This window comes from Fusarium mangiferae (assembly GCF_900044065.1).
Source record: "Fusarium mangiferae strain MRC7560 genome assembly, contig: FMAN_scaffold015, whole genome shotgun sequence".
Classification (NCBI taxonomy): Eukaryota; Fungi; Ascomycota; class Sordariomycetes; order Hypocreales; family Nectriaceae; genus Fusarium; species Fusarium mangiferae.
Genome location: NW_024573935.1, coordinates 384,216 through 396,028, shown reverse-complemented (window position 1 = coordinate 396,028; position 11,813 = coordinate 384,216). Strand labels below are relative to the sequence as shown.

Sequence of the window (11,813 nt, the reverse complement as noted above, 5' to 3'; positions counted from 1 at the left end):
ACCTAGCCATGGCATGTTCTCTCAACTTTTATGAAAGCTTTATTTGTTATCAAATATCTTGCCTCGGAAGTTTGCTAATCTCCAAGGGTTCTATAGCATCATTGCAAGGTCAATTCCCTAACGGCCAAACGGGAATGCTGAAGGTTCGGTCTCAAACGCAAGATGTTTCCTTAGAATACCTCGGACTGTCACTCGAGATGTGGCTTGAGTGAGCCTCCTAGCCATCCCATCCGTGAGCATCCATATTGAATGGTTTCCCTGGTGTTTGAAGGAGAGACAAACTGAGGTTAATTGAGTAGACCAGGACCTCAATACATTTCAATGAGCGACTTGCCAGGGTTTAGATTATGTTTTGTGTCAACGCCCAAGACTTTCCTAAACGCGCACTGCAACTCAAGACAGAGAGGTCATCCAAGAACGGCATTGACTTTGGACTGTTTATTTACTGAAAAGGTATAGAAACCACCCAATGGATGATTCAAGTCCGGCATGGGAGGGTCGAATAATGCAATGGTTGGGCTGGTTAACGGGCTGCAGCAGCGGCAGCCAGGCTTGATACTTATTTAGTGGTGAGGGGCCCTGGCCGGGGTACCTACCGGGGGATGCTGTCAGTGGAGCGGGACGGGAGTCAAGCCGTGTTCTCAGTGGAGGACCAGTATTCAAAGTCCCTCCCAGGCCGACAGCAAGGTCCACCAAGCGAACGGCCAAGTCATGAGATAGGTACGGAGTACATCCGTATAGGGCTCGGAAGGGCTTACCACGGCCTGCTAGCTCAGGTACTGGGTACCTCGAGACAGCTGCCATTTCAATAGGCCATGGGTGACTCGGAGTGGAGGACCTCCTCTTCCCTTTCCACCCCCAAGCGCTTCCACGAGCGAGCGAGAGCACAAGCAAGACCTGGACTGGGACTGGGCCAGGGCCAGGACTAGGACCAAGACCGAGCAAGACAAGACAAGACAAGACCTTAGGACCAAGACACAAACACCCCGTCATCATCACCACCACCAGCCGCCTTCTTCTCCTCTGGCTACCTCCGACTCTTTTTATTTTCTAGGCTCTTTTCTATTAACGTTTCTACGGTATTTGTCCTCCTCGAGGCGTCTCGGCTTGGGTCTACTTATTCTCTTGGGGTCGGCTCTTTTCCCACTTCGACATTGCCTTTCCTCAGCCCATTCTATCTTCTAGTCTATTCGTCCACTCGATTTGTTCTTGCATTCAATCCACTCCAATCCAATCCAATCGTCCTCCAGGCTGCGCCCACTTCCTCGACCCTCGCGTCTGCCACCTCCTACTCCTGAGCATTGCTTCTCTTTTTATGACGTTCCGATCACGATTTGAATGAAAGACTTAGAAGCATTCGACCGACTGTCCTTCGCCAACGCTCGTCTTCTCTCTTTCTATCTGACGGTGCCCGACCAAGCGCATCTGTCTGTTTGCGGCATCACCACCACCACCACGGTCGCCCGAATTAGTCTTCCGTCTCGGCCCCCGCCTCCGTTGTTGGCGACTGTCCTTTCATAGCCTTCAGGATGATGAGCTTCGATGGTGGCACAGCTTACGCCGAGTCCGACGCCGACGACGAATACGAGCGAAGCATGGGCGACCACTCTCCTATAACCAACTCTGAGCATTCCCCCATAGACTCCGAGCTGTCGACCTCCGCAGAGCATACTCCTACTACATACGGCCACCGCAGCAGCGCCGACCGTCTCCCAGAAACCATCATCACCGAATGGACCGTTGAGGAATGTGCTGATTTTATTGGCACCATTGGTCTTCAACAGTACGCCGATCGCTTTATAGGTGCGTCTTGACCCAAAGCATGCCATCTCATGTCCTTGACGGATGGTGCCGCAGACATTGGAGAGATTGTTGGGATAGCTAACATTTGATTACCTGCAGAAAACGAGATTGTTGGCGAGGCCCTGGTAGCGTTACAACATGACGATCTCAAGAGCATGGGCATTGCTAGCGTGGGACATCGTCTAACGATCCTCAAAAGCGTATATGATGTCAAAAAGGCTCAAGATGTCCCTATTGAGAGCGACCACTACCTACCCCTATGTACGTTGCCTCCGATTTCCCTCTTGGGTGGACTGGCCTGATTCTAACCTGTAACCCCTGCAGCCGCCGACGCCGAGGCGCAATATGCTACCGCAACTATCAAGGACATCAAACATCTCGTCGAACAATTCCGCCTCCGCGATGAACGCATGAACCTACTCGAACAGGATCTGCGACGAATGACAGAAGATTTCAGACGATTGCGAGAGGATATGCTCCCGGCCTTGCGCTTGGTCAAGGATGCGCAGCAACCATTGCCCAACCTGAGTGGTAACAGCCAGCAGGCCTACGGCTACGAAACAACCATATCGCCCCCCGCACCTACACCACCCCCAGGCTCTAGTCAATCTGGAAGCTCAGTCAAGCGACAATATTCTACCCGCAAGATTCTTATCGGAGCTACACCAAAGAATGCATCGCCCACTCAATCTACCCACGAAAGGTCAATAGCGGAGACTGCGCTGGACCCCGCAAGTGCTGCAGAGCGAGCTGTCCTATCGTCTTCCCATCTTGCAGCTATGAACGGAGGTGGCCAGGGCTCGTCCTCCCCTTCGTATCCCTCACCCAACATACCCTCCCCGACATCTCCTCAGACCCACATGTCCGCTACGACCCTCGCCTCTCGATCCTACCGCAGTGAAGCACCGACACCCTCCACACGAACCACCTTCAACGACGAAGGTCACGCCAACGCAGTCTATGCCTCCCGCGAAAAGGCACCGCAAGGGCCGCCCCGCCGACGAGAAACCCCTGTACCTGATACACCCAGTCAGAGCAATGCTTCAGTCGAGATCTTCAAGTCTTTCCGTGTCAGTATGGAAGATCCTTGCTACAAGGTTCTTCCTGCTGCACTAAAAAAGTACCAGATCAACGCTCCATGGGACCAGTATGCTCTCTATATTGTGTACGGCGATCAGGAACGTTGTCTGGGTCTTGAGGAGAAGCCATTGATTCTGTTTAAGCAACTGGACAAGGAAGGCAAGAAACCTATGTTTATGCTACGAAAGACAACAACAGCATCTTTAGATGGAGAGCCAGGTAGCGCAGGGCTGGGCAGCACCTCAAGAGGGGCTCCGACAGGCTACGACCCCCCCGGGGGAATCATCTAAACTCTACTCAGAATCGGTGCGTTGTGGTGGATTTTCCCAACGATCCAAACACAGAGCATCGGACGGCGCCTACCGAAACCCGAGTCCATTCGAGTGATGAGCACGAGACGCATACTGTACGTCAGACATGCAGGGTCGGCACAAACCACCACCTTCAAGGCCGTACGATGCAGGACCAAGGTCTAGATGCGTTTCTTGGAAGTGGGACAAGGCAAGAGTCGGCAAAGTCAAACCTGCAGAGGTGTCTGCATGACGTTTGGTGATGTTTGTTTCAGTGGGTCAGCGTTTCTGAGCTGAGGTGGTGAACCTGAAACACCAGCCATGGGCTATTATGGGGCAGAACGCCAGACACTGCTCTGGCCTTCCCGCGTTTGTCTTGGGCTGAATCACATTATTGACAGATTCGGACACTAAGAGGGGAGGCTTGTTTGAAGACCAGGGTTTAGAGAGTTGCAGGGCTGGGCTGGGCAACTGAAGAATTCCGACCGGAGGGAGAGGAGAGCTTAGAGCAACTCGGTTCCTCGGCTGGTTCCACTCGAGGCTTCATCTTTGCTTTTGTCAAAGGGATGCTCGCTCATTGAGGCAGGAGGTACGTTGCTGTGGAAGTGAACGGTCAAGCCACGGGCATCCATGCGCATGCAGCATTTGTTTTTCATCAAATTCATCATGGGGACATTGCGGGTTACGGCGTTTGAAAAGTCGACTAACGTTGGGTCTTATTCTGCAATAAGCAGCGGGAATGTTCATCTCGCCGTTCTATTTTTGGGGCTTGCATCTTAATTTCAGCGCAGCAGCAGCACAGCACAGCACGGTACAGAACAGAACAGAACATGGAGGAAAGGGTTGGTAATGATGGGCGAGAAGCACGGGTTGGATCGGGTCAGGTCAGGTCAATGTACAAACAGTGTTAGGGCTAAAGAAGCCAGAATCTTTGAGAGTCGGATATTGTGGACACTGCCTTGCATAAGAGCATATGCTGGCGGTTGATGAGAGTTGGACATGATGTTAGAGTTTTGTGACAACAGACAGACTCTTGTGTGGAGTAGACCAAGAGTAATATCTTTGAAGTTACAGTTGAAGTTGATAGACAACGAGCATGTCTTTCTTTCATGGCACCTCTTCCAAGCGCAATTCTTATTCTAATATCAAGCCCTGGGCATAGTTGGTGGGCTCTTGCTCCCTCCACACATACCATCGCCATTCTTCTGTAAACTCTTCCCTCTTCCTCGCTTCAACCTCTTCGACAAAGGCAGCCACCGCTTCCAATGGCACTCCCCTCCTCATGCATGTCTTGTCATCCCAGCTCGAATGCACGCCTACCAATGCCCCCGTTTCCCGATCAAACAATCCTGCACCGCTATGTCCCCAGTACGTCCAGCAGCTATGCTTAAGAGCGCCGATCTCACTGTTATACTGCGGATCTTGATCCTTATCTAGGCCACGGAAAGTCCCTTCGGTGAGAACGAGTGTGTCGTACCCTGTCTTTACACCACTGCGTTCAGCCTCGAGGTCTTCGGAGCCCGGATGGCCGATGCATAGCAGTTTAGTGTTGAACTTGGGAGGCGAGGTTGCGATACGGGCAAAGGGAAACGGCCGGCGAAAAAGCTCGGTTTTGTCGATCTGAAGTAAAGCGAGATCGCGTATTGGATCCCAAGCTACCACTTTCGCAGCAACAACATTCCCAGTTGATGATAAGAGGACGAACGATGTATTAGCTGTGAGCTCAGAGGGCTCTTCTGCAACGCAGTGTGCACAGGTGAGGAGGATACCATCGGGCGAGATGCAGACTGCAGTTCCAGCCTCTGACTGAGCAAAGACAAATGTTGCGTCTAGTGTATGATATCCCTTTGGGCTTGAGATGAAAGTTCGGAAGGCATCTCGGGGAATAGGGATGGTGTGAGAGCTCAGCCAGTTGCGTTTGGAGATGAGGGCATCGTGGTGTTCTTCTGAGAGGCCAAGGCTAGATAAAGATGATATAGTTTCTATCTTTGGTTTGTGAGACGAAGCGTCTGTTGTCTGATCCTTTTCTGAGGATGCCGTGGTTGAAGAGGGCACACGAGTTGAACTTCTTGTTCGGCGTGGCATAGGTGGTGATGAGCCAGTCAAATCAATAGTGTCAGGCATGTTTTCTCTCAAGGCTCTGATTTCCTATATAATATTCACTATTTGGGTAAAGATATTGAGGAAGAAGTTGGACTTTCTATGATGAGAAAATGTACGACTCTACCTTGCGTTAGCCATGTAAGTCGAGTGAGTGACTAACTAAGAACGTGCTGCTGCCTAACCATGAGAAGCATCAAGGAGTCAGCACAATTAAGCAATAAATTCCATTTACAGAAAGAGTCCTACACACTCAAACCGACCGTCGCTATCGTCACAGGAGCTAAACTATTCTGGTGTGGTTGTGGCATCCTTCAATAGGCGAGCGCGTGTATCCATTGATACCATGGAGCTTCTGGCTCAAGTTGCTTTGCCTTCCACTCGTCCACGACTGTCGTATAATCCTCTGGCCCATATGGATCCGTCATCTCAGCGAATGCACCATTCTTTCTATATATCGGTAGACCTAGGTCCTTGAGCAGCAGGTCCAGATACGGAACAGCATCAAACACAAAGTCTGGAAAGCTGTGCCCAAAACCACCTGGGTATCTCCATTTTCCGAACCGACTATGAAGCACTGCCTCGTGTTGGAATCGAGATACAAATTCTGGTGAAGGGTTTCGAGGGAGAGATGGAATCATATCATCGAAGAAGGCGTTCATCCAGAGCGATTGGACATGGCAAACTATGGGGTTGCTGAAGTTGACTAGCATTCCCACAAACGCAATGTCTCGGGTCTTGAGGAACTGACTTGACGGCGGGACGATGAAGTGATATAGCGTATACGGGGTCAGCTCTGTCGATGGCGTGACATCGTCATTGCTAGAGAGACCTTTGTCCTCTAGCAGTGTATGATACTTGCTATTTTGCACCTTCTGTATGGGCTGGTCTTTGAGACGAGGGAACTTGTCGAAGATCTCCTTATCAACTTGATCCAGGAGCGATGCATAAGGGAACAAATCTGGTGACGGCGTATGAGGCATCCCAATATCCTCAGCAATCCCTTCTGGGAGGAATTTGATAGGAGGAACATGTTTCCAACCCGTTGCACAGCACAGCACATCCGTATGTAATGCCGTGCCGTCGGACAAGTGCACCTTTTGCTCACTCAACCGTTCGATATCAGCAATATGTATCTTGACCAACCCTTCCTTGACAACCTCGAAAAAGTCCTTCTCGTAGTTGAGAATCCCTATACTCGTCGCCACAAACATGGCATTGGACCAGGGCTTAAGCTTGGCCGTCTCCGGGTGAGAGTCGTATTTGTTGAGCGTGATAACGTCGTTGCCAAGGATACTCCAGAACTTATCGACAATGGCTCTTCCAATGAATGTTCCGTGGTAGAAGTTGCGAGTCTTCGCATAACCATCTGCTGCACCCCAACTGCACGGACTGAACCACGTTAACATTCTTATATGGGCGAGTTTCTCGAGCCACTTCTTGAGAGGTGTGACATAAGGAGGAGCATTCCAAGCAGGGCCGTGGCCAGATTCTGGAAGAGTCAGTAGAGTCACCTCGCTATGCCCTTTCGGTATTACTAACCTCGAATAACCCAGTTCACTTGAATACCTTTGGTGGCATATAAATATACCATATCCCAGGCCGACTTTGTACCGCCGAATACTGTCACTGATTTGGCCGTTCCGTAGGTATCCTCATGGTTGCGTAGGTCTTTTCCATGAAAGATGGGAGCCCTGAAGTCTTCCTGGCCTTGGAAGATTGGTAGAAAGGGTTCTGAAGTGAGGCCCGTCGCGAGAACCAGTCTTCTGGCCTTGATTTTGATATCGTCACCGACTTTGATGTCCCTTACCGTTAGAACCCAACCGCCGTTTTCATGGTGCTCTGCTGTCTCGACTTTATGCTCGAACCGGATCTTGTCATATATATCAAAGTGTCGAGCATAGGTCTCCAGGTATCTGTGTACTATCTGGCCAGGAATGTGCTGACCTGGCTTGACACCAAAGGTTTCCGTATCCATGGGGAAATCAGGATACTGGTAAGTACCCAACATGTTGTTGGTTTTCAGGCCCGTATAGAGGCGATGTTTCGCCCAAGTGCCACCGAGCGTAGCAGCTGAGTCGAAAACCGCCAGAGATTCTTCAGGGTGTAACTGATGGCGAGTCTTGGCCGCAGCCAGCCCAGCCCAACCTGATGATACATGTAAGCTTGCGATCTTTTCCCAAATCTTTTAAGATCTCGATCGACATGAATGCCATTTTCTTACCCGCTCCAACAATTGCCACATCAAGAGTCTCCATTATCAACGTCCTCTAGCCGGTTCGCGACTATTATATGAGAGCGATGGAGACAACTCAAGAAAATGCGTTTGTCTTTTGGGGCCGAGCCTCTTTTTCATATGTTCAGCTCGTTCTCAAGTCCGAGACATGGCCAGATACGTGAGTCAGCTTACGCTGCTGTGCCATTTGTTGCATTGCATGGTTGTTCGTATTACATACACAGCCATATATGCAAGATGCTGCAGGTTCGTGGCGTCCAGGTTACAAGAGGTGAGCATTTAGCGAGTGCCATAATTTCATGGACTCTGAGTCTTCGAGCGCTGCAAGTAATCGGAGAAATGGTCCATACACTCGCTCGCTGGCTGTATTCTCGGTGTATGCTGGCATTGGATCAATCGTTTATACTATGACCATTTGCTTATCTCAGTGCGCATAGTATTCAACAACACAAATGAGCAAAAGCCGTATTTCCGAGATACGAAAATATTTTAGTCCACCATAAGTGCATCAGAGAAAAATATAATAAATGATGCATATTCTCTTGACAATATTCCCCGTCATGCAAGTCTCAATGCTTAATCATGGGATAGTATGGGATGGTATAGGGTAGTGCCTCCATTAGCCCGTGCTGCTGATAAACCGTGTACCCATGCCAAATCTGCTGTCCGTCAGTTATCAAGACTACATCTGCTAACTCAACCTCAACTCCTTATTGATCCAATCAACTGTATTAGGTAAATATAATCATAACTGGCGTTTCATTGCACATATGGCTGCGTCAAAGCACATACATATTCACCCAGTTGAGGTGTTGGCGCAGGGTTCATGGTTCTTGAGTCATGGCTGCCATATCACCAGCTCAACAGAAAGAATTGGCGACTGTGAGAGCAAAACAACATATCCCACTTGACCTCGTCATATCACATATATTATATTGATACATACAGTTATAGTTGCCGTTTCATTGAAAGCAACACTATAATACATACATGGAAAACTACAAAGCATAGGTACGTTGCATAGGGAACGGAGCCTATTTCTGACAATCAAAATCACCACCCATGGCTACACGAGAGTCTGAATAGGAAATAAGCGGAGGTATGACATGAGTCGTGCACCGGGGAGGATACGGAGGTCAACGCTCAAAGCTCTCCAACTCGTCAAATGTGGCTTCGGTAAGAGATGTCCTGCCGATGAGTACTCCTACTCCGTAGCTGTTCATAGTAAGGGATGCCAAGCCGGCTGGCTCCAGATAACTACTCGACTCATGGCCGAGTATAGGATGATAGAGTAGGAGTCAAGACAAACCACCTTGGGTAAGACCTACGAAAGTGGCTGGTTGTAATGACGCGAATGGGACGGCTAAATGGATCAAGGGAGCAGGTATATAAGACTTCACTTATTATTGGTGTTGCCTGTCTTTGCGAATCTTGGCCTGACATCTGGCAGCACCTCATAACAGGACCCCCTGCTCTGGGCCGTACGTGGATATGGAGCCGAAATTGCTAGTGATGATGTTAACGACAGCAGACATGGGGCCTATATGTTAACCGGAAGAATACTGCTGCAAATCGATGGACCAGACCCATTCGATACAGAGATCCCAAAGTTAAATAACGAATAAACCCCTGAGCAAAGTTGATCAAGGGGCACCATCGTTCATTATCCTTGGCCGGACTAGGAATGGGTCAGGGATGGGGGGTTGTTGACCTCACTTTATAGATGCAGGCTTGCAGGGGCTTGTCAAGCGCGGTAACGGACGCAAGTGGATATCTCGGGGTCGCAGTAAATTGCGCTGGAGCCTCTCGAAGCCGTTGATATTTTGCACTGATCGCTGCAACATTCGGGAGTCGTCACTGATCAAGCAGGCACAGGTCAAGCAGCAAAAACTATGTCTGTAGACAAGAGCCATGTAAATCCTCAAGCCACAGACTACATACATGAGGTGATGTGCCAATATGCCTGACGAATAGTGACAGGACAAGGCACGACGAGTACACCGTGCTTCGCCAGAGGCATTTCCGGTAATAAGAAACAGAATGTCACTGTGATGGTGAGCAACTGCCGTTCGAGAATAAACCCAGAATCTGGTTGCACTGGAGTCTGGACGCCTTGCCGTATATACGTATGTCATATAGGATTGTATGTGAAACTTTGGCATCCGTATTTGTCCCGACATATTTTATAATGGGCTTACGCTGTGCATAAAGTACCAATCGAAAATGGGTGTGTTTTGCTGCAGGTACGGTACCGCCCATGCACACTTGGCTGAGATATGTACAAGAAAGAGCGTAAACTCCGTGTTAGGATTTGAATGTTCGACAGATGCCGGCTGCCTGCATCTACCTCCAGTTTGAGCCACAGAATGGCAGTCGACGGATATAGGAGCGGGTGGGCGTTGGTGTCACAGGGTAAGAGGAGTAGTTCTATCAACGGTTCGATCCCGAGTGCGCCAGACATAAATACTCTCTGTGAACGGCAACATTCTTTTATCTGAGCGTCTTCAGTAGAAGGTTGATCGACAACCAGGACGCGACCAAAAGTGACACCAACAGTTTTGTTACAAACAGGGTCCGAATTTCAGTTCACTGCTCGACAGGCCTGCTCTGTGTTCTGCAAGAAGCCAGGGTTCATCGGAGCTCGACTAGAGGCTCGGGCCCACAAGGTGCTCCGGATCCATCGGTTCCCCGGTTTGCTTGCAGCATTGTTTGATCCATACAGGCCTGATATTGAATCAACAGATCCCTTCTCTGACGAAAACGACACAAATTGCTCCAAGTTGGGTGAAATATAGCGATGACTTGCATCGATTTGCAGAATAGAGAAGACACAGCAACATGAGAAGTGCACAAGCCGTTAAGATAGCATGCCAAGCTGATGAAGTTTGGGTCCTAATGTGTCTTGTCTCAATGTTGTCTCAAATGAGATCGTCGCCAAAAATCTTCAACAATTGGGGACTCACCTGACATATGTATATCAGAATTCTGGTCTCAACTTACATATCTGAGAGCCCTGTGAGGAAATGGAAGGCAATTCGAAAATTTGAAGCATTCATGGGGAAGGGCATTGGCCACCTAGCAAAAACCAACAGGGCAAAATCGTTTCTCCCCATTGCAGCTACGTGGGATCGTGAATCGTGATAGCCGTGTGTGCGTAAGATGAAAGGTGTGCTGCAAGGACCTTTCGCGGACTGACTTACAATAGCCCCAGCAACGGAGGCCATGAGGCTCCTTTACGGAGTATGGGGAGGTCCTTTGGGACAGAGCCTGAGAGCAAACGAGCCAGCGAAGATTTAAATTATCTTGGTGGAGTCGACAAGGCCGGTCAGAAACCAGCTCATGACAGGTTTGGAAATGGTCATGGACGGAGTTGGTACTCTTGGACTAGCTTCTGCTTCTTATGAAGCGAAGCGAAAGATCATCTCTTGGATGGTAAGAGGTAGCGCGGGCTCTGGGTTTGTCTTGGCTGGGCCCAAGCTACCAGCAGCTAGTAAATACTCAAGATGAACTGTGATTTGCTAATCATCCATGTAAATGAAAACAGACACGAGCTGCTTCCCCTGAAGGGTGCAGTTCCAGAAACCAAGAAATCGTCCATTAGTGGAGAGATTGACGGCGAGCCAGGGCCGTTGCTGAGGGTTTGGGGACGAGAAACAGACCTGGAGTCCAAGTTTGCCCAAGTGTCTTATAGAGATTGTACAGTCTGTTTCTGCCAGTAACATAAGTGAATGCTGGCCCTCGTTGCTTAGGCGGATAACATTGAGTTATTGAAGATGGTCAAATTTGGCGGGAGATCACCTCAGTGGCTCTGGTGGATGCAGTTTTAGCAGGCGGACGCATGCAGTGGGCGCAATCTGAGTAGTAATCTGGCTTGGGTGGTGCGCCTTCGAGTCCTCCACCTACCCAGCTCGGGTTAAGACCCTCCGCTCTGGGGCGAGGCTCTAGCCCTGTTCGCTGCCAGGACGACCTGTCTCGGCCGCTCAGTGGACGGAGTGAGCTTCTGCTGGAAGCTTGGGTGGGCTCAGTTGGCGATGGCTAGGACGAGGTCAGGGGCTGGTTTCTCTCGAATTGTCGTTGTGCTTGCAACTTGTAGGGCGACCATTGAGTCTCATTGTTGTGTGTATAGATAGAAGCATTGCAATGGCAAGGCCTCCCTCTGAGCAATTCATTCTTATGGGACTATGTTCGAGGTCGATTAATTGGAATATTTGGTTAACGTGATGATGTAGATAGTGGAAGTTGTGGTGCGGTACATAAAGTTAATGGTGTTTGGGTGAGTGGATGAATTGAGCTTGAGCTGGAGA

The 11,813-nt window shown here is 49.7% G+C and overlaps 3 protein-coding genes across 3 annotated transcripts; 1 reads left to right on the top strand and 2 right to left on the bottom strand.

The window, feature by feature from the left end:
• Positions 1-1,529: 1,529 nt before the first annotated feature.
• Positions 1,530-3,173, top strand: FMAN_12710 (uncharacterized protein; the record flags this gene model as incomplete). The annotated part of the gene is made up of 3 exons (XM_041823184.1): positions 1,530-1,803; positions 1,903-2,064; positions 2,128-3,173. The coding sequence occupies 3 exons, from the start codon at positions 1,530-1,532 to the stop codon at positions 3,171-3,173; spliced, it is 1,482 nt and encodes a 493-aa protein (XP_041688790.1).
• Positions 3,174-4,307: 1,134 nt separating this feature from the next.
• Positions 4,308-5,297, bottom strand: FMAN_16216 (uncharacterized protein; the record flags this gene model as incomplete). The annotated part of the gene is made up of 1 exon (XM_041823183.1): positions 4,308-5,297. One exon carries the CDS (start codon positions 5,295-5,297, stop codon positions 4,308-4,310), a length of 990 nt encoding a protein of 329 aa, XP_041688789.1.
• Positions 5,298-5,587: 290 nt separating this feature from the next.
• Positions 5,588-7,531, bottom strand: FMAN_12709 (uncharacterized protein; the record flags this gene model as incomplete). Its single annotated transcript, XM_041823182.1, has 3 exons — positions 5,588-6,765; positions 6,816-7,421; positions 7,498-7,531. 3 exons carry the CDS (start codon positions 7,529-7,531, stop codon positions 5,588-5,590), a joined length of 1,818 nt encoding a protein of 605 aa, XP_041688788.1.
• Between the last annotated feature and the right edge of the window lie 4,282 nt (positions 7,532-11,813).